The following is a 20,406-nucleotide window of genomic DNA, read 5'->3' as shown; positions in this document are numbered from 1 at the left end:
TCAGGATGGGCTGGCCAAGGGCTGCAAGGCAGACACACAGTCCTCTGGCTTTCAGCCATCAGACTCGCAGGGTTCCGGGAATGGCTGACACGGGCCACTCTGTTCTTTTAAATCTGTGACTATGTAGCAGTAGAGGGCTAAATTAATTAAGTAATGCTGAAGCCTCGGGGCCCTCCCAAGGCAGCACACAGGGGAGGGGTTGGCGAGGCCTGAGAACACTACCCCACCCCCATCCCCAGTGCTGGAATCCAGAGGCTCCTGAGTGTCATTGGAACCAAGCCCGCACTTGAGTGCTTCCACGGAGACAAAGAAATAATAAATCAAGTGCAGGCACCCCGCCCACACACTGCTAACCACCGCACCAACCTGCCTCTCCACAGACACCCAGGCAGCTTGCAACTCAGAAGCGAAGCCAGAATAGGCTGATCCCTCCCTCCACAGCAGCACCTGCAGACCCATGACCTCAAGAAGGCACTACTGTAGGATGGCCATTCCCATCCTCTCTCCAGAATCCCCCTCACCAGAACTCCACACTCTCCAACCACTCCCCATGGCACTGATCCAGAATGGAAAGGCCACAGCTGTGTCCACTGAATAAAACACAAAGAAAGGTTGTCATCCAAAACCCACCATCCAGTCTGAAGCGGTTCAAGGTGAGACTGAAGCTCCCACTCAGTATCCAGCATTGAGCCCTGAGACTATGTGGTGAGGTCACCGTTGGGCCTGTACCTGCTGTGGCTGATGGCCCTGTGACTAGGAGATGAACATGGAAGCCACAGCTGACTGGGATGAGTCACTTCACTATGGTGTCCCCAACTGTAGAAGGGTAATATGAATGTCGCTGAGACGACTGAGTTAATACATGCTTATCACACTCCCTGACACATCGCTAGCGCTTTTTACAGATCTAATAAAGAGATCCCTTCCGGGGTTGGGGATTTAGCTCAGTGGTAGAGCGCTTGCCTAGGAAGCACAAGGCCCTGGGTTCGATCCCCAGCTCCGAAAAAAAAAAAAAGAACCAAAAAAAGAGATCCCTTCCTTCACTTAGTCATCTTGTATCAAATGTACCCTGTAGTAACAGTGTCTATATTTTATTTTATTTATTTTTTTTTGGCTGGAGAGACAGCCGTGGGTGCTGGGAACCGAACTCTTATATTTTTGGTTGTGAGCCTAGCCTTTAACGGCTGAGCCATCTCTCCAGCCCAGTGTCTATATTTTAAATGGAAAGGAGGGGGGTTTCTAATTTTCCTCCAAGACTGATTAGGAAATTTCCCCTTGTCTGTAAGCTATGCTCAAATACAGGAGTCTCCAGAAAGGAGTTTGCCAGCATCAGTGTGAGGGAAAAGCCACAAACACAGAAACACAGTAAGAACCGGCACAGTAAACACCGGCTCCTAGGAACTGTCCAGCACCACGGACAGTTCCAGGGAGCCGCTCTACCTCCTGGCTCATCTCGGAGAGGAAGCTTTTTGCTGAAGGCGATCCTTCCCTGACTGTGGCCCCATATCCTTCCGATGTAAAGTCTCTGCCTTCTTATTTGGAAGCTAAAGAATGTCATTTAGGGACCTGGAAGGAGCCAAACCCATGCCTCCCTCACTCCGATTTTATTTGCCTAGGTGTGTGTGCCACACTGCACATGGAGTGACACAGGCGTAATGAAACACAAGGGAAAGGGAGGTGGCACGAAGACCTCAAAGCAGGTCCCAACAGCCTGGAAACTCAGCAAGTGACCATCTCCCTTCTCCATGCCTAGTTTCCTATGGGGGTGTGTGATGGGGGGTGGGGTGGATAGCATCTACATTGTACCAAGATTGAGGAAGGACGGAGTGAGCTCACCCATGGCCCTGGCACGAAACCAGTGGGTCTGCACCTTATCAGGGAGGAACGGAGGAGCAGAGAGTTGGGTGCGAGTCCCAGAATGAATTGGCTTCATTCTCAGGAAGCCATGGATTATTATGTGGGCTGGAGGGCTGAGAGACAAGGTCTGCCTCTTGCTAGCACTGGGAAGTTTCTTTCCTGAAAGATTCTACTGTCCACTAACCACCAGAAAGAAAACTGCTGCCTGCGGTGTTGTCCTGCACCCTGATTTTATTCAGTCAGAGCGGCAATATATGAATAAGTAATCACGACCATGTAAGGCAGGAAATACCTCTTTAAAAACCACCAGTGGGATTTTCATAGAAAAGTCAGAGGAACCCAGAGCGTTCTTAAACTCCAGTGTCTGGAGAGCCAAGCAGGTGACAGACAGAGTTCATGAAGCAAGCTGAGGGAAAACCCCATCGCTGGAGTGTGTGCTATGAACAAAGGCACCAGGATAATATTTAAAGTTGTTTCACCGCACTTTCTGCAAGGTGGATCTTGGTAATCTCTTGATGAACAGAGGCCAAGTGGGCCAGGGTTAGTGGGGAATGTGGCTTGCCCAATGCTTTCCATAGCCATGGCTGTCCCCATAGTTAGGCTTCCTCCCTCATTTTGAGGGCAGCTGGGCCACTGCAGGGTATGTGATGGGCAGCTCTCTACTCAGATGAGTCTCTTCCTTTCAGGAGTACCTGTGTACAGGTTGGGAGGTTGGGCACTAGACCACTTGATTGCTGCCTCTCTCCCTGACTCTGTTCTCCATCACCTCCTCTTGCAACTGGCTTAAGAACAGAAGCCAGCCAATTTTCCAGCTCCTTCTGTATCTTCCACCATCCCAGACAGAGTCCAGGCTCACAATGCCTACCCAACTGAGGAAGAAATCAGAGAGTCAGGATGCTCCCGGTGTCTGACTGCCCTTCACAAGACCCTCATGAACACAAGGCAGCAAGCACATGCTATAACAACAACGGCAAATGCTAATGATTCACACCACGCGTGTGCCACACCCTAGTTGTACGTACTCCTATTCCATTTTACAGATAAATAAAGGGGCGGTGGGGGCAGAGGGAGGAAACAACGGCTCCCTTGGCACTGTTATCTAGTAAGTGGCAGCACTGGGAGCCATCCTATCTATCTGCATCTGGAGCTCAAATCGTGATGCCTCCTTCGGTGGAGGAAGGCTAGCTTGGGATATGGAGGCTACTGTGACTCCGGAAGACAGAGAAAAGTCCAATCTCAACAACGTCACCACTATCCCCAATCTCAGCTGACTGGCATCCTCTCTCCTGCCAGTCTGTGGACGGGAACGCGGGCCTCACGTGCCATCTAGGGTCAAAACTCGTCGGAGGACACACACTGGGCCCAACGCAGAGGCTGATCTGTTCAGCCTGTCGGCTGCAAGCCAGGACTCTCAGCTTGTGCAGCACCCCCGGAAGGAAGGTGAGCCTTCCTAAGCCTCTACTGACAGCAAAGCTGCAGAGGCCCTGCCGCGTGAGACCCAGAAGCTTCCAAGCCACTTGTGAGCCCACTCAGGGTTTGGAGGCGGACGGGGTGGGGGTGGGGTGGGGAAATGCAGAAAAGTGGGCGGAGGCTCTCAAGAGCCTAGGGAGGATAAGGTCTGGAAAGAAGAGGACCTGGGAGGAGTTAGATTGAGGAGTGGGAGAGTAGAAGGGGAGGGAAATAGGCGGGGCTGGAGGCCGGGGAGACCCGCGCACCGAAAAGCCCAAAGGGAGAGTCCAGGCAGGGGGAGGTCAAAAAGGGTTAGCGTTGACATCCAGGACCCTGGATGCAGAGAAAGACTCCTCCTCTCAGTCCTCATACCCTCATAGTTCAGAATTAGCTGCCAAGACTTTCTGCCTAAGGGCGGTGGGTCGGAACCAGACCCTGAAGGCTCTGTACCTCCCCCCTCCCTTCCCGGAGGAGGGGATGGGACGGGCTGGGGGCGGGATTGAGGAAGGGGGTTGCGTGCGCTGTGCCTCTGGGTCCGGGCTGCGCGTTCCAGCTGCGAGAACAGATGGAGGCAGCGCGGCTCACCTCGGGGGCTCCGTGCCCGCTGTGCGCCGAAGTCCAGGCTGAGGAGGAGGTCTAGAGCCCCCGGCTCTCCCGTCTCCCACCAGGCTGCGGGGAACTGGCTGCCGCACCCCTCCTCCAAGTGGGGGTAGAACGGAGTCTCACCCCCATAGGTCCCAGAACTAAGGGGAACATAGGGCCGGTTCCTCCCACTGCTCAGCCATCCCCAGGGGCTTGTCTAGGACTATAGCTCTCCAAATCCCCCTTCCCCTGGCTTCCATCCTGGGCGCATCTCAGAAGCGGACCCCTGCCCGGACGCGCCCCGCCCCCGGCCCCCGCCCCGACGACGTCCTATTAGCATGAGCGACGCCAGTGGCCGGGGCACCACTCGGGGGCCGAGACTCACCGCGTCATAGCCCCAAGTGGAGGGAGAAAGAAAAAAAAAGAGGCGGCGGTGGAGGAAGAGGCAAGAGCGGACGCGCGGGGAGGGCTGGAGAGACGGCGGGCGGCGGCAGCATGCCCCTGGGCGGGTGCACACGGCCTCTCTGCACCGCAGGGGCTGCTTCTGCTCTCTCTGGGCACCACGCGTCCAGTCTCCCGCCTCAGCCCCTCGGCTTGCCGGCCTTTGCGGTTGCGCTCGAAACATCGTCCACTGGTCCCCGAAGCATCTAAGAGCAGCGGCGCCGCGCGGGACAATCCTTGCTTTTTTCTGAGCTCGGGGATATGAGCCCCACAGCCACCTGAAGCGCAGGGGGCGCTACGCGGCTAGGACCGCGCCCCCGAAGTACCTTATCCTAGCCTCTGCACTGCGGGACGCCGACACCCGACTCCGGTGGAGGCATCTTAGGGAAAGCAGCCGGTAGGGGCATGGAACCCACCGCGCCAACCGGTCAGGCCCGGGCGGCGGCCACCAAACTGTCGGAAGCGGTGGGAGCCGCGCTACAAGAGCCCCAGAGGCAGCGGCGCCTGGTGCTGGTCATCGTGTGCGTTGCACTGTTACTGGACAACATGTTGTACATGGTCATCGTGCCCATTGTTCCCGACTATATCGCCCACATGCGCGGGGGCAGCGAGGGCCCGACCCTGGTCTCTGAGGTGTGGGAACCCACTCTGCCGCCGCCCACTCTGGCTAATGCCAGTGCCTACTTGGCCAACACGTCGGCGTCCCCGACGGCTGCCGGGTCGGCTCGGTCAATCCTGCGACCTCGCTACCCCACAGAAAGCGAAGATGTGAAGATAGGTGTGCTGTTTGCCTCCAAGGCTATCCTGCAGCTTCTGGTGAACCCCTTAAGCGGGCCTTTCATTGATCGCATGAGCTACGACGTGCCGCTGCTTATAGGCCTGGGCGTCATGTTCGCCTCCACAGTCATGTTTGCCTTTGCAGAAGACTATGCCACGCTCTTCGCTGCGCGCAGTCTACAAGGCCTGGGCTCGGCCTTCGCGGACACGTCTGGCATTGCCATGATCGCCGACAAGTATCCCGAGGAGCCTGAGCGCAGTCGTGCCCTGGGCGTGGCGCTAGCCTTTATTAGCTTTGGAAGCCTAGTGGCGCCACCGTTTGGGGGCATCCTCTACGAGTTCGCGGGCAAGCGTGTACCCTTTCTAGTGCTCGCCGCTGTGTCCCTTTTCGACGCGCTCCTGCTCCTGGCGGTGGCTAAGCCCTTCTCGGCTGCGGCTCGGGCGCGAGCCAACCTGCCGGTGGGCACACCTATCCATCGCCTCATGCTAGACCCTTACATCGCTGTGGTAGCCGGCGCGCTCACCACTTGTAACATTCCCCTTGCGTTCCTCGAGCCCACCATAGCCACGTGGATGAAGCACACAATGGCCGCATCCGAGTGGGAGATGGGCATGGTTTGGCTGCCGGCTTTCGTGCCACACGTGTTAGGCGTCTACCTCACCGTGCGCCTGGCGGCGCGTTATCCACACCTGCACTGGCTGTACGGCGCTCTCGGGCTAGCGGTAATTGGAGTGAGCTCTTGCGTCGTACCTGCCTGTCGCTCATTCGCGCCGTTAGTGGTCTCGCTCTGCGGACTCTGCTTCGGCATCGCGTTAGTGGACACAGCGCTCCTACCCACGCTCGCCTTTCTGGTGGACGTGCGCCACGTATCCGTCTATGGCAGTGTCTATGCCATAGCTGACATCTCCTATTCTGTGGCCTACGCGCTCGGGCCCATAGTGGCAGGCCACATCGTTCACTCTCTTGGCTTTGAGCAGCTCAGCCTGGGCATGGGCCTGGCCAACCTGCTCTACGCACCAGTCCTTCTTCTTTTGCGCAATGTAGGCCTCCTTACACGCTCGCGTTCGGAGCGCGATGTGTTGCTTGATGAACCGCCGCAGGGTCTGTACGACGCGGTGCGCCTGCGTGAGGTGCAGGGCAAGGATGGCGGCGAACCTTGTAGCCCACCTGGCCCTTTTGACGGGTGCGAGGACGACTACAACTATTACTCCCGCAGCTAGCAGACCCGCTTCTCCTCCAGGCCACCTACCCGCCCCATTTAGGTCAAGATGGTCATTCTGCAAGAGCACTGTCCAACTTTGGCCTGGGGCCCACCTCCTCTAATGAATACCCTAGCCCCTCGCCCGTCCTGAATTCCTTTGCTGGAATCCCTTCTCCATGACCCCTCCCAGTCTAGGCCCCTCCCCAAACACACTCGTATTCATTGGGGAAATGGAGCAGGGAGGCAGAAGAAGCTGTTGGGCTCTTGGCAGAGGTGAAGAGGTGTGCGGGTGATCGCCAATCACCTACTGAGAGCCCCCAAATAGAGTCATGCATCTGTTTGTCCTTCCTGCGGATCTTTCCAGTGCCAAACTTGGTCTCTGCACTCCGGTGCCTCCGGCCTGAATTAATAAACCATATCTATCTGAGGAGGCCGAGTCTCTTTACTGATGAGGGGTGGGTGGTGTGACACAAGACCTAAGCACAGAGAAGGCTGCCTGGGTTTCACAGGTTCAGTCCAGACCTGAGGAGGAGGGGAAGCCCTGAAGCGTCTTTGCTGCCTGGTAAAAGAACCCAAAGGAGGGCTCTCCCCCATGGATATTCAGAACACACACACACACACACACACACACACTCACACACACACACACACACACACACGAACGATAGACAGACAGACAGACAGACAGACAGACAGACAGACAGTCTCTCCCTTCCAAGTCCAGTGTAGCACCTGGAGGTTCCACCCGAGGGAGCCTGAGGATCTGCCTGGCCTTGGAGGATAGCTGGCACCAGGAATTTTGGGTGCCAGGACTGGGCTTTCCTACACAGTGGGAACTCGCTTCATCTTGTCAAGAAAGGGAGCTGTTTTCTGCAGAGAAGAGGAGGTAGTCCCGTCTTTTAGGGTCCTGGCCTGGGGACAGTGTTCATTAAGGATTCAGGCTCTTTCTGTGAAGACTGAGAGGACACTTACCTGTGGATCCGCCTCTCCTCAGTCCTGAATGGAAAATGGAAGGTAGATGGATGTGGGAACTGGTGCTAATCCCTAGTTCATCCTGTCCTGAATACAAGTGGCCACTCAGGGATGGGGGTGGGGGGCTTTCCCCGTCCTTGATTTCCTACAGTGGAGGCCCAGACTGAAGGCAGTGCACTAATTCCTGAATCCTGCTGCCTATACATGGAAGCCCTGTGTATGCAGGGGGAAGGTCAGCAGTTGGGGTGTGTGTGTGTGTGTGTGTGTGTGTGTGTGTGTGTGTGTGTGTCCGTGTCCTGGTCTGAGTCTTCTTGTGTGAGAAGGGCTTGTGTCTGTCTGTTTCTCTGTGTGTCTGTCTGTCGTTTTTGAGTCTTCTTGTGTGAGAGGTGTGGTGGTAGGAGGAGTACTCTGTCTGTCTGTCCTTGTCTGACTCTGCTTGTGTGAGACAAGGGAGTACTTTGCCTGGGAGGAGTCTGTGGGCCTCCCCCCTGCCATCAGAGTGCAGCAAGTCTGTGGTCCCTTGTCTCCTCCTCCCTTCCAAAAGAGCCTGCAGGAATAGGATAGTAAAGGAAAAGAAGGGAGGTCCCACTGCGGCCAAACAACTCCTTAATATTTAATATTTTAAAGGGGTGCAGTAAGGTTTGAGCCTTGTGAGGAGGGGCAACATTTCTTCTGACTCAAACACTCTAGGGGTTCTGCATAAGCAGCTGTTCAGGAGGCTGTGTGAATGGGGGAGCATGGGGACTAAGCGAGTCTGGGGTGGGGCGGTGGGCAGACAACGTTCTGCACCCCTTCCCAGAGCCTAAATCTGATGCCAGTGCAGGAACTCATGTGGGAAGCTATCCTAGACAGATTTTTGAAGGCAGAAGATGGGAATCGCGCGCAGGGCAGAGCATGGGGTAGGGGGAGCAGTGGACTGTGAGGAAGAGAGGCAGGGAGGGGAAAGGGGGAGGGGAAAAAGAGAAGAGGGGGAGGGAGGAGGGATGGGAGGGAGTCGAGAGAGGTGTGGCTGGTTTGCTCGCAGTCAGTCAGTCGGGGCGGCTGCTGGGACCTGACAACGTCGTCGTCTGAGGCTCTACTACAGAACCTAGGCGGCGGCCCCAACCTCTGACACTGCTGCCACCCCTCCTTGATCCTTCTGGCTCACAGAACCGCCTCCAGCCCTGCTTGGTGTACAGCAGCGCTGGTTCGGCACGGAACAGCCCTGGAGAGCAGGTGAGAAGGACTGGGCAGTGGTGCGCTGGCGCGCCAGAGCTGAGGCGCCCGCGGACCCAGGAGTTGTCCCCCTGGGGGAGGTGTTCTTTTCCGGAGGAGCTGTCCACGGAGGGACAGCTCCCAGGCCCAGAGGCTCCCGGAAGCTCAGAATCTACAGCGTCCCAGGCACCAGTGGTCGTCGGGGTACATCTAGGAGACTGCGGGGTTCAGCTGCAAGGATGCCTGGGCTGGGAGGGCTTGATTATCAGGGCTTAGGACACCCTTCATCTTCACCCGCCTTTACTTTTACTTCGTCTAACGTCTGCCAAGCCCAACGTGTGTGCTTTTAGTGTCTAGTACTGGGGTGTTGGTAAATATCCTGGGCCTCAGTTTTCTCCAGCCATTTTTGGGAAGGCGGGGAGTGCTGGCATTAAGTGCCACATCTGCAGGAGTGGCAGCACTGAGAGCCTGGGAAACCAGATCAGAATGGTGTTGGACCTTAAGGGCAGAGCAGAGAACCTCCAAGTGCCCCCACAAGCCAGGGCAATAGAAGCAGAAATGGAAGGGTACTTAACCACAGAAAGACAAATACATACAAATTCTCTAAGCCTGGGCCAAGGAGCTTAGGAGGGAGGAGCGGGAGGTTGCGGGAAGCAGTAGAATAGCCATCAGAATGTTGGCTGGCAGGGGTCCATTCTCCTCTCCAAGGTATGAAGTCCTTAAGGCTCAGTCAGTGCTTTCCCCTTCCCCCCACTGAGGTGGCACGAAAGGAGACATAAGGTGCATAATCAGTACAGCCTTTATTAACTTGACCTTGTCTTGGCCAAAAGTAATCGACAGGACACCCACACACTCACCCAGCAATTTCTAGGCACAGTTGGGCTCAAGGATTATTGTGCTGGGAGTGCACTGTATCACCATGCAAGGCCTTTCCTTCCTCTGAGACCAGGCATCCACAAACCCTTTTAGCTTTGAGTCTGGTTCTTCCACCTTTCTGGATGATATCTCCCCAGGACCACGTGAGCCCTATGCCATCACCTGACTGCTTCCGCTGGTGGTCCAACAGGTTAAATGTCAACCTTAGCCTCTTGAGGGCTAATGAAGGGTAGGTAGGTAGAAATCTTGACTGTTCATCTGCACAGGTTTTAGTTTAGTGGGGCAAGACGTATGTCCTACAGCTCTAAAAGCTGTCCTAAGTCCTTAGCTTAGCTCATTTCTAGTGCACCTTCTGAATTAATCTGCCTTTCCCAAGGCCATCAGGTGTCTCGAGAGGCACTGACCACATACTCTCCAGTAGGTGTCATGCCCTTCTGGAGTCCCCTCGCACTCAACCTTGGAGCCTACTGCCCACAGACCACCCAAGTTAACACTTTGCTAACAGACACGGAATCCTCAAGCAGCCCAGGTTATCGTCCAGAGCACAGGGCCTTAGAACATTTGCGGGCGTTCAAGCACACTCGCATACATACTCGTACACACATGGGTTGGGGGAGCTTTCTGAACTCACATGCCCTCTACGCCATACCAGACCCAAGCCAGGCATCCGAGAGGGAAATCTGAACCCAACGGGTATGATTTTGCACTTGAGAGCTACAGTCTTGGGGAAACGATGTTGGGGAGAAATTGGTGCTGAGTTCCAGGCAAATCAAAAGTCTCCAGTGCTCTGATCTTGGTAAGCTGGGAGTGGACAACCCCAGCCCAGCTCCCTCCCAGTGCAACCTGGGATGGTCAGGTAGACTTGAGTCATAGCTTCATGAAAGCAGGTCATTGCCGGTGGCTCAAGGCAGGACTCACTCTCTCCCACCTTGGAATTCGGAGTTCCCTGTGGGTAGGGGCACAGAGTGAGGTCTGAGATGGCAGTCACAGAGGCATGGTGTTCCCTACACACTACTGTCAGCCAGTGGCCTCCTTGTGGCGTGGGGCTCAGGCTATGGGATTCATTCAGACTGATGTGACGCTGCTTCTCCTCTGTTCCCAGGTCTACAGCTCTGCTACTCTGGAGCGAGAGTCACTACAATGCCCATCCTGGAAAAGGCTCCCCAAAAGATGCCTGTAAAGGCTTCTAGCTGGGAGGAGCTGGTGAGTAACCTTTTGAGCCACGTGTCTTGTCCCTGATCTTTTCGCTCACACACTCTTATTCCCAGGGCAGTCTTGAGTGGCACTGGCCCTCTGTGTTCTCCTGCAGCCCTGCCCTGTCTTCTTGGGTCTCAAAACCTTGCTACTAGAGTCTTAGAGCAAACACCCCAGCTCTGGTCCCAGTAGTCCCCATGGACTAGACTCAGCTGCCCGTTCTCCGTATATCAATTAAAGAGACAAGATGTTAAAAAGGCAGGGAAAAGAGACTTGATACATCGGGGAAATGGTCAGGTAAAGAGATCCAGTGATTCTAAATCTATCCTCAAGGCATGGCCATAAGCTGGACATTTTAGAGGAACTATCAGGATATATGAGTATACCCTGGTATCTGATATACATATACACATATGTATATATATATATATATATATATATATATATATATATATATATATATCAGAAATATATACAATTAAGCAGTCATAATTAAGACTTAATATGTGGTCTGGGTGATCGTTATCTCATCTATGAGTCTGCAAAGTGGTCAGAAGTTGTACTGTGACCATTTGGAGGAAGTGGTTTGGTTGCCAGGGTTTCCTAATCCAGAAGGAAGCTTCCTTATTGTGGATAATTGCTCTGCTTTGAAGGATAGTCTGTTCCGTAAGGCTTCCGACTGTGCTGTTTTGGGAGTACAAGGTAATTGATGTTTAGAGCAAGGACTGGAGAGGTTTGGGCACATCCAGAGGTTCTGGCATCGAGCGCTGGAGAGTCTGTGAGAAGTGGTTAGGTTCCCCTTGGTTTGGTTTTGTTTGTTTAGTTCCGTTTTTGAGGCAGGATTTCTCTGTGTCACCTTGGCCATCCTGGACCTTGCTCTGTAGATCCAGCTGGCCTCGAACTCACAGAGAGCCACCTGCCTCTGCTTCCCAGAGTGCTGGGATTAAAGGCGGGAGCCACTACCACCCAGCACAGTTAAGTTCTTATTACTTGTATTTTCTGTCACGTAGAGGGGGTACTTAGAATAGGTATTGCTTGTGGCTATCTCTGTTGTTTTGTTTTGCTTTGCTTTGCTTTGTTTTAAAGGCAGACACTCCTTGTGTGCTTATTATGCCTCCATGCAGAGTCAGTCAGGAGTCTCACCCCAAGTAAAGCGAACACACACACACAATGAAGGCAGAGGTACTAGGCTTTCATCCATTCTTAATTACCTTATGGGCCAAGTGAGGCAGGTGTCAATGCTTTGGGGGGAGAAGCAGTTTCTAACTACCAGCTATAGCCTTAGGGTGTGGGGGAATGCAGGTAACCACACGTCTTACTCTCAAGTCCAAGAGCCCCTGGCACCAGTCAAGCCCTACCCCCCTCACTTCCCCCAACCCTACTGTACCCCAAATTCCACTTCAGATGGCTTTAAGCCCAAGGTGCTTGCCTAGGCAAGGCTGAACCCCCTTCCCAAGCCCTGGCACATCCCAGCAGCTCCAGCTGCTGCCACTGTTTCAGCCCAGGAACATCCAAACATCATCTTTTCCATTGGTTTGGAACAACACTACCCTCCCTGGGCAAGCAGCCTCCCTCCTGCTCCATCTAGCCTTCCAGATAGAGCAGCACATCTCGGTTCAAGTTCCTACATGTGATGGCCCCTCTACCACACCCTTCCCGCTCCTCCCTGGTCCCATGAGAACTTCCTGTCTTCTGCACTTAAACCTGCTCCTAACATTGCCCCAACCTCTGTAGCTGATCCATGCCTCTGCTGCCACTGTCCGTGGCACGTCCCTCTCCTCCCCTGTCATGGGATGTGACTTCGGGAGGGGGGCAGACACTTTCTCTCCACTGTCTCTAAGTCTAGTCCATGGCCGGGCTCATTTGAACCACCCAGAAATTTGCACAGACTGCAACATCCCAAGTCTTAGGTCCACGAGAGATGGAGAAGGAACCGTGCCCGGAGCAGAGATGCCTAAAAGATTTGCCCATCTTACCCACCACCCAGTCTGTGCCACAGCACAAGGGACAGCTCTAGCCAAGTCTGTCATCACTTTTTTTTTTTTTTTTGTCCTTCCTTGCGCTTCCTAGGCAAGCGCTCTACCACTGAGCTAAATCCCCAACCCCGCCTGTCATCACTCTTGGCCAGACCACTACCTCAGCTACACCTTCTAGAGACACTTGCTTGTCCTAGGCACACTGACCTCATAAGTAGAAGAGGAGGAGCCAGCGTGGCTGGGAGGGGGCCAGCCTAGCTTTCTTGGAGTGGGCTAAGCAACATGGAACACTGTCTAGACCCATCCTTGTACTCACACTGATTGCCTCCCAGGGCAGCAGCACCAGAGTTTGTTGCTGACACCCCACCTCCAGTCAGAGTAAGTGAGCTCCAGGGACAGGACCAGACAGGTGGGGACTTATTCATCCATCAGTTCTGCCACCACCCAGGGCTGAGCCTCGGGAGAAGACAGGTGCTTTCAGCAGCCCACCAGGGTAGGGTGATCCCTTGGCTGCCCGAGAGAAACAGTTCCCCACTTTATAGAGAAGGAGCCCCTGGAGAAGGGCGCCCTGCTGTACGCCAACTGTGTACAATTTAACAACGGCATGAAAAATGTCGCTTCTATATTATCAAGGACTGAGAAGGGGAAACAGGAGGAACGAGCAGAGGGGCTGTGAGGGAGAGGAGAGGAACACCGTGGGGAAGAGAAGTAAACCCGGGGGGGGGGTGGCTCAGCAGTAATTTGCCTGGCATGGGACAGGAGCAGGGAAGAGAGGGGAGGGGAGTGATGGGGAGGGAAGAGGCAACAGGAAATACATTGAGTAAAAATTACTATGTGACCTAGGATCAGTCTCTCTACACTGTAGTCTCAGTTTCCCCATCTGTGATAACAAAAGTCCCTGCCCTGGCTATAGAAAGCAAGCATACATGGCCCCTGGTCAACTGTGGTTGATCACCTGGAACAGGCAGTGCCCGTGTGTGTGTGTGTGTGTGTGTGTGTGTGTGTGTGTGTGTGTGTGTGTGTGTGAGGGTGGCAGGGAACCCAGTGGGGCTTCCTTTCTCACTCTCACCTCACTTGAAGCCCAGAGACCACAGGCTTTTTCTTGGGATTCCCTTTGGAGGGATAAGGTCAGTTAACCAAACATACATATGTTTGTTGGAGCCGATTTTTTTCTCTTATTTTCTCGGGGCCCATCAGGTAGGAAGAGTTGTGTCCTATGGATGAAAAAGGCTGAAGCCTGGAGCAATCTGGGCAGGAAAGACTTGCACTGTGCCTTCCCTGACTCTAGCCCCTGTCATGGAACCAATTCTTTGCCAGGGTTTCATACCTAGAGGCATTTGAAACAAGAGGCACAGGGAGGAGATGACCACTGCTCCAAGAAGCCTTTCCAGGAAGCAGGTCGTGTCCCCCAAAGCCATCTTAGCCCATTGATTGTCTCTGTAAGAACAGCACTTTCCAGGCTGGAGAGCATGCAGCTGGGAGCAGCTCCTCTGTGGAGAGTGACCAGCAGTCAGCCGTACCGCCAGTGATCGTCCGTCCATCCCAGACCCATCCTTTATGGGCTGTTAGCACATTCACATCTGTCATCCCTTCCATCCTGTGAAAGGATCATTTTTCATAGAAGAACTGGGCCCTCACAGGGGGAGAGACTTTCTCAAGGACATACAAGTGATCTGCAGCAAGGACAGGGTGTGAACCCGGATCTGTCTGGTGCCAACGGCAGGGTCAGGGTGTGAGTCCAGCCCTATCGTCTGCATTTAGCGTCTTCCTGAGACCATAGGAACAGTATGGTGTCAGGGACAGCAGACAGGAGGGCCCTCCATTTATAATTCTGCTGAGCTAAGCCCAGTAAACAGGTCCTAGAATGGGGAATTGGGATGGGGCAGAAGGAGACGTGTTGTGGCATCAACTTAGGGACAGGTATAGACCATATTAAAGGAAAGGAGCTGGGGCTCATCAATTGTCTTTTCCAGGACTTACCTAAATTACCAGTGCCCCCGCTGCAGCAAACCCTGGCCACCTACCTACAGTGCATGCAGCATCTGGTACCTGAAGAGCAGTTCAGGAAGAGCCAGGCCATTGTGAAGCGGTTTGGGGCCCCTGGTGGCCTGGGTGAGACCCTGCAGGAAAAGCTCTTGGAGAGACAGGAGAAGACAGCCAATTGGGTAAGGGTTTCTGGACAGAAGCTGACAAGAGACCTCTGAGGGGGAAGAGGGAAGAGGGAAGAGGGAAGGACAGGGGTGAGGTTAAGAGGTAATGGGCTTGGGAGGAGACGGAGATGGGCAGAAGATGGGAACACACTGGTAGCATAGGCTGGATGACTGCAAGAGAGGCAGGCAAGATGGGGAACGAGGAGGACAGAGAAAGGCGACAAGAGGTGAGAGACTGGGAGGGATGGGACACAGCTAGGGACAGGGACAGGGAAAGATGGGGTTAGAGCTGAGCTTAGAAGGCAGAGTTGAGTGACAGGATGAAGGCACAAGGACAGGTAGTGGGCAGGGATGCATCACTAAAGGTGGGAAAAGAAGAGGGGTAAAGGAGATGCTATGGGGTGACAGCAAAGGGCAGACTCGGAGAACCAAGAAGACTCAGGCTCAGCACACAGCGGGGACTTAGTGCATTTGTGGAATAGGAGGATGGGAGGATGGATGATGGATGGATGGATGGATGGATGGATGGATGGATGGATGGATGATGGATGGATGATGGATGGATGGATGATGGATGGATGAATGATGGATGGATGGATGAATGATGGATGGATGGATGGATGATGGATGGATGGATGAGGATGGATGGATAGATGATGGATGGATGAATGGATGGATGGATAATGGATGGATGGATAATGGATGGATGGATAATGGATGGATAGATGGATGGATGATGGATGGATGGATGATGGATGATGGATGGATGGATGATGGATGGATGGATGGATGGATAATGGATGGATGGATGGAGGATGGATGGATGATGGATGGATGGATGATGGAGGATGGATGGATGCATGGATGATGGAGGATGGATGGAGGATGGATGGAGGATGGATGATGGATGGATGGATGATGGATGGATGGATGATGGATGGATGGATGGAGGATGGATGGATGGATGGATTGATGGATGGATGATGGATGGATGGATGGATGATGGATGATGGATGGATGATGGATGGAGGATGGATGGATGGATGATGGATGGATGGATGATGGATGATGGATGGATGATGGATGGAGGATGGATGGATGGATGATGGATGGATGGATGATGGATGGATGATGGATGATGGATGGATGGATGGATGGATGATCGACCAAGCAGGGCCTGATTCAGTGCAGGCAGAATAGGACTGATGGCCTCTGCTAACACAGTGCCTGTTTAGGAGGGCTGCGTAGGGGTCAGATGTAATGGCGCCCCTCCCTGTGCTCCCTGGCAGGTCTCTGAATACTGGCTGAATGACATGTACCTGAACAACCGCCTGGCCCTGCCAGTCAACTCCAGCCCTGCTGTGATCTTTGCTCGGCAGCACTTCCAAGACACCAATGACCAGCTAAGGTGAGGCCATGAAGCCCCCTGGGTGCTCAGCAGGGAAATCCACCTGAGATGTGGGGTCTGGCCTCACCAGGAAGGAGAGGCTACAGCTTGTGCATTGACTGAGCTTCCCGAGGCCAAGAAAGACAAGCCATCTTCTCCCAGTGCCAGACATCAGGCCAGAGGGAGGTTAAGCTTGCTATCACTCCACGATAAACACATTTATTCGATGGTGCTAATGGGGGCCATTGGCCTCAGGGACCCACATAGCAGTTCTGACCTGGGTCTATGAGCTGCCGCTTAAAAGTAGTTCCGACTGGGACATGCTGGCCCAGGTGTCTGAGAGTTCCTCTGAGCCCCTGGAGCCCTGCTTCAGACTCCTGGGGAGGCACTCCCCTCCCTGCCGGTACAGCTGCCATCTGCTGCAATTTCAGAGCTCAGTGAGCAGCTTAAAGGGCCTCTAGGTGCGTTGAGAATGGTCGCAGTGTGGGTAGGGGCGGGGAAGAAGGCTCTCCCTGTTGGAATCTGTCAGGATTTCATCCTCCTAATGTCTCAGTGGGGTGAACATAGGCACACCCTAGGCCTAGCTCCCACTTGCCCCCCTCTCCTCTAAAAGGAAGAATGAGGATGGATGGATTCTGAAGACAGTTCTCCAAATTGCATCTGAGGGGCATTTTCCTCTTGTGCAATTAAGCCGGGCCTAGTCATCCATAGACAGTTACGATGGCACTGTCTCCTCCAACCAGTCCCTGAGGCTTTTCTCCCAGAACTCACTTTCCTTTTCATTAGCCACTAAGAGGGTCAAAATTGCAGGCTTGCCCCCAGGAGACTACATTTCCCAAAAGATCCAGCCACAGGTCTGGCCTTGTCCAGAGGGAGCCTCACCCCTCACCTTCCCTTCCCTGCCTCTTCAGGCACCTCTTTTTTCCTCAAAGTGATTCTGGCTTCCTCTCCCCACCCCAAGAGCTAAGCCATCCCCCAGTTCTCACCGAAGGACCATTTTTAATCCGCAAGCGCGCTGACAGCACTGGGGGAGGGGCAGTGCTACCCACACCCCATTAGTGCACATGGGCCTGACATATGGCAGGTGATACATGGTTGAGTTTGGAGCAGAGGGAGGGGGCATGGAAGGCATGGCAGGAGAGGGAAGGGAGGAGGAAGTTAGGAAGGAAAAAGGAGAGGTGGGAGAGTGGGGGTGGCGGGGCTGACTGACAACACTCCTCTCTCCACGTCCCTGCAGATTTGCAGCCTGCCTCATCTCTGGTGTGCTTAGCTACAAAACTCTGCTGGACAGGTAGGCCGGGGCCCCAGCTCGGGATAGATAGAGCTCTGCCTGGCTGTCTCCTCTCACATCTGTCTCCAGGACAAACTGGGTGCTCCGGAGGGCAGAGATCTAGTCTTTTACTCAGTTATGTGATGTCTCTTGCCCACCGCCAGCACCAGAACCTTGCATTAGCCCCCCCTCTCCTGGCTGCTAAAATAAGCCCAGCCTTTCTCTGACCTTTGAGAAGGGCTCTCCCTCCTGACCTCGTCTTTCTCCACTTTGATGCCTCCCATTTTGAGCCTTGGTGTCCACATGCCCATTCTAGCTCAGTGTATGCATCATACTCCTGTAGATGGTGGCAGCTATGCCGGCAGCAAGTTCTCCTTAATGCTAGAGAATTGTCTCCCTCCTAGCCAACCCTGGGGCACTGGGAACTATGTGGTAACTGGAGCTATGGATGCTGGAATGAAGGAGGGACCCGAAGGAAGTGTCCTATGCATGGATATGCAAGTGAAGCTCAGAGAGGGTTTGAAATGTATCCATGGCCAAACAGCTGAGAAGTAGGAAAGCCACAAGGCATGGGGGTTGGGGGGCAGTCTTCGCTCTCCATTCTATGTTGATCCCAGTCACTGTTTACCCAACTTTCCTCTCTGGGGAAGAGGGTGAGAGAGGTGAGGCTCTGGCCCTAGGGTCAGCACACCTGAATCTGAAATGGGTTTTAGCCAGAGCACTGACCTGGGGCCAGTCTGATAGCTCTCTTTCCATACTGGAATGACGGGCCTGTGAGTTGCCCCTTCCAGCCATGTTCCCACAGCTTCCCTTCTTCCTCGGACTGAGCCTGAACTCCTTGTAGAACTCACTCCTTCATTCACACAGCATCTCTGTCGTCAGAGAGCCTGTCCCTTTCAGCATTCTGGCTGTAGAGGAAGGAGCGAAGATTCCAACCCTGGCAGCAGAACCCAGGGACTACAGAACCATCCATGTTTCACCACCCCCGCCCCAACTCTCACTTGAGTGTGCAGATATATGTGAATCCGTGAGCATATTATGTGCATGTGCACGGGTGCCTGTTTCCACAGAATCCCACATAAAGGTTTGTGTGTCCGGTACTTGAAAATATCATAGGCTGGAACTTTGGAAGAGTCTGGGTAGGGCAACCCATTAACTAGCTCTTCATTTCCAGTGTACTGATGTCTGGAAGATAAAAGGAAGCTTGGCCTCTTACCTGCTCTCAGAAGGTTCTCAACTGACATAAAATAAAACCCCCATCCCTTCCCTAGACCTTGGACATCTCCACTGGGGTGTCTGCTGGTCACTACAAAGGACCCATTAGAGTTCTGTGTGCCTCTCCCATGTGCTTTCTTCTGTACCCACCCTGTCTTCTCAGTACAGGCAGTAGTGCATCCCAATCTGTAGGTCCAGGAGTCTCTCCCTCCATGACATCCATGGTGTTCAGATGAGGTCACTACCTACCCCAGCCAGGTCCCAAGCATCCTTCCCGCCTGACCCACATTATTTTCTACTGTCACTACAGTTGTCTTCCTGATGCTTCCTGGGGCAGACTTTGGTCCTCTCCCTACACAAGCAGAGCTATTAAAAAAGCAAAAACAGGACAGGACATACTGGGAATATAGCTCAGTGATAAAGCCCTCGCCTTGCATGGGTGAGGCCCTGGGTTTAGTCTTCAGTACTGAAAAATCAAATACAACCCTCCCAACACATGCATGCAGGCCCCCCCACAGGTCAGAATTGGGAGTGCTGTGTTTCTGTGATGGTGTGTAGCATGAATGAGATCTGCGGTTCAGCGCTTAGCACCAAGGGGAAAAGAGGGAAACTAATTCAAAGCCTGATTCTGCCTCTCAGAGCTACCATGGGGATTTTAATGCACCAAGCCTAAGCGGCCAACTTCTACCCTGCCACCACAGCCCTGGGCCTGTCCCTGTCCGTTTTAGTAGCCTTTTCTCCATTCTTCATTCAGTTGCAACCTTCTGCTTACTTTCCGCTTTCCATTGGCCCACTGGTAACCCTCAGACTGTCTCCTGAGAAGGGTCTTTACTCCTGAATAGTGTAAAATACAACTAAAAAATAATTACTAGAAAAAGTTCTCAAGTGTAAAACACAAGACCACGTGTTCTACTTTTGAATTCAGTTGGCATAAACTTCACACCATTGCTACAAATGCTTTTGGATACATGTAAGTATCCAAATGCTTACACAAGTAAGTCAGTCATGAAATTTCCCTCAAATCCTCACTATGAGTGCAGTGCCATGGGGCACCCCGCCTAGCCCATCTGCCTGGAAGCTTCTTGCCCTTTTGGGCTCAGCTCAGTCAAGCAGGCCTTTATGAGACTTCCCCTTAGTTCTGGGCTCCTGCCCCTGCTTGTCACTCGACCTGCCTGAAATACTCCAGACTGCCAATTTGCAATATACCTCCCAGTCACACATCCCAGGACCCATAAGAAGTCAGCATGGGAAAATTGTGTCTAATTATCGTTGCATTCACCAGACCTCAGAATAGTGCCCGACTAGAAGTGCTCAGCAAACTTTAGAAACTGAAAGGGCCAGAGAATAGATGGGTCAGTGGATGGAGACCAGGTCAATAGCTGGATGAATGGTGGGGAGATGAACGCATGGTGGATGGTTAGATGCACAGTGGATGGAGAGTGATGGGTAAATTCTTCATGAATGCATGTGTGGTGGATGAATAATTGCGTGTGTGCACACATTCATGGTGGACAGACAAATGAATTGGTGGGTGAATGCATGGGGGTGGATGGTTTTTTTTTTCTTTTCTTTTCTTTTCTTTTCTTTTCTTTTCTTTCTTTCGGGGCTGGGGATTGAACCCAGGACCTTGCGCTTCCTAGGCAAGCGCTCTACCACTGAGCCAAATCCCCAACCCCAGGGGGTGGATGGTTTTATGTTGGCAGGAGAGAGTGAGTGGGTGGATGGACGAATGCATGAAGAGGAGCAGATGAGTAAGTGGTGCATTAGTTACTTTCCCGTTGCTGTCATCAAGTGCCAGGGTCAAAAGCAGCTTTGGAAGGAAGAGTTTATTTTGGCCTATGGTTTGGGGACAGGGAGGGGGAAA

General features: G+C 53.4%; 2 protein-coding genes and 1 non-coding gene across 3 annotated transcripts in view; all 3 read left to right on the top strand.

Moving 5' to 3' along the window:
- The first annotated feature begins 924 nt into the window (after window positions 1-924).
- Trnap-agg54 (transfer RNA proline (anticodon AGG) 54) lies at window positions 925-1,005 on the top strand. The gene has a single exon. It is a non-coding gene; the product is annotated as a tRNA-Pro (tRNA).
- A 2,269-nt stretch (window positions 1,006-3,274) lies between these two features.
- Window positions 3,275-20,406, top strand: part of Chat (choline O-acetyltransferase) — a 59,752-nt gene continuing 42,620 nt past the window's right edge. The window contains exons 1-6 of the mRNA NM_001170593.1: window positions 3,275-3,376; window positions 8,305-8,495; window positions 10,453-10,553; window positions 14,494-14,685; window positions 15,960-16,078; window positions 17,295-17,348. Coding sequence (NP_001164064.1) covers window positions 10,491-10,553; window positions 14,494-14,685; window positions 15,960-16,078; window positions 17,295-17,348 — 428 coding nt within the window. The 5' untranslated portion in view covers window positions 3,275-3,376; window positions 8,305-8,495; window positions 10,453-10,490. The remainder of the gene's footprint in view (window positions 3,377-8,304; window positions 8,496-10,452; window positions 10,554-14,493; window positions 14,686-15,959; window positions 16,079-17,294; window positions 17,349-20,406) is intronic.
- Window positions 3,877-6,738, top strand: Slc18a3 (solute carrier family 18 member A3). The gene is given in 1 exon segment (NM_031663.2): window positions 3,877-6,738. A coding segment is annotated over 1 exon segment (1,593 nt). The 5' UTR covers window positions 3,877-4,734; the 3' UTR covers window positions 6,328-6,738.

The sequence above is a fragment of the Rattus norvegicus genome, chromosome 16, assembly GCF_036323735.1.
Source record: "Rattus norvegicus strain BN/NHsdMcwi chromosome 16, GRCr8, whole genome shotgun sequence".
Taxonomy (NCBI): Eukaryota; Metazoa; Chordata; class Mammalia; order Rodentia; family Muridae; genus Rattus; species Rattus norvegicus.
This window is presented reverse-complemented; position numbering and strand designations above follow the sequence as displayed.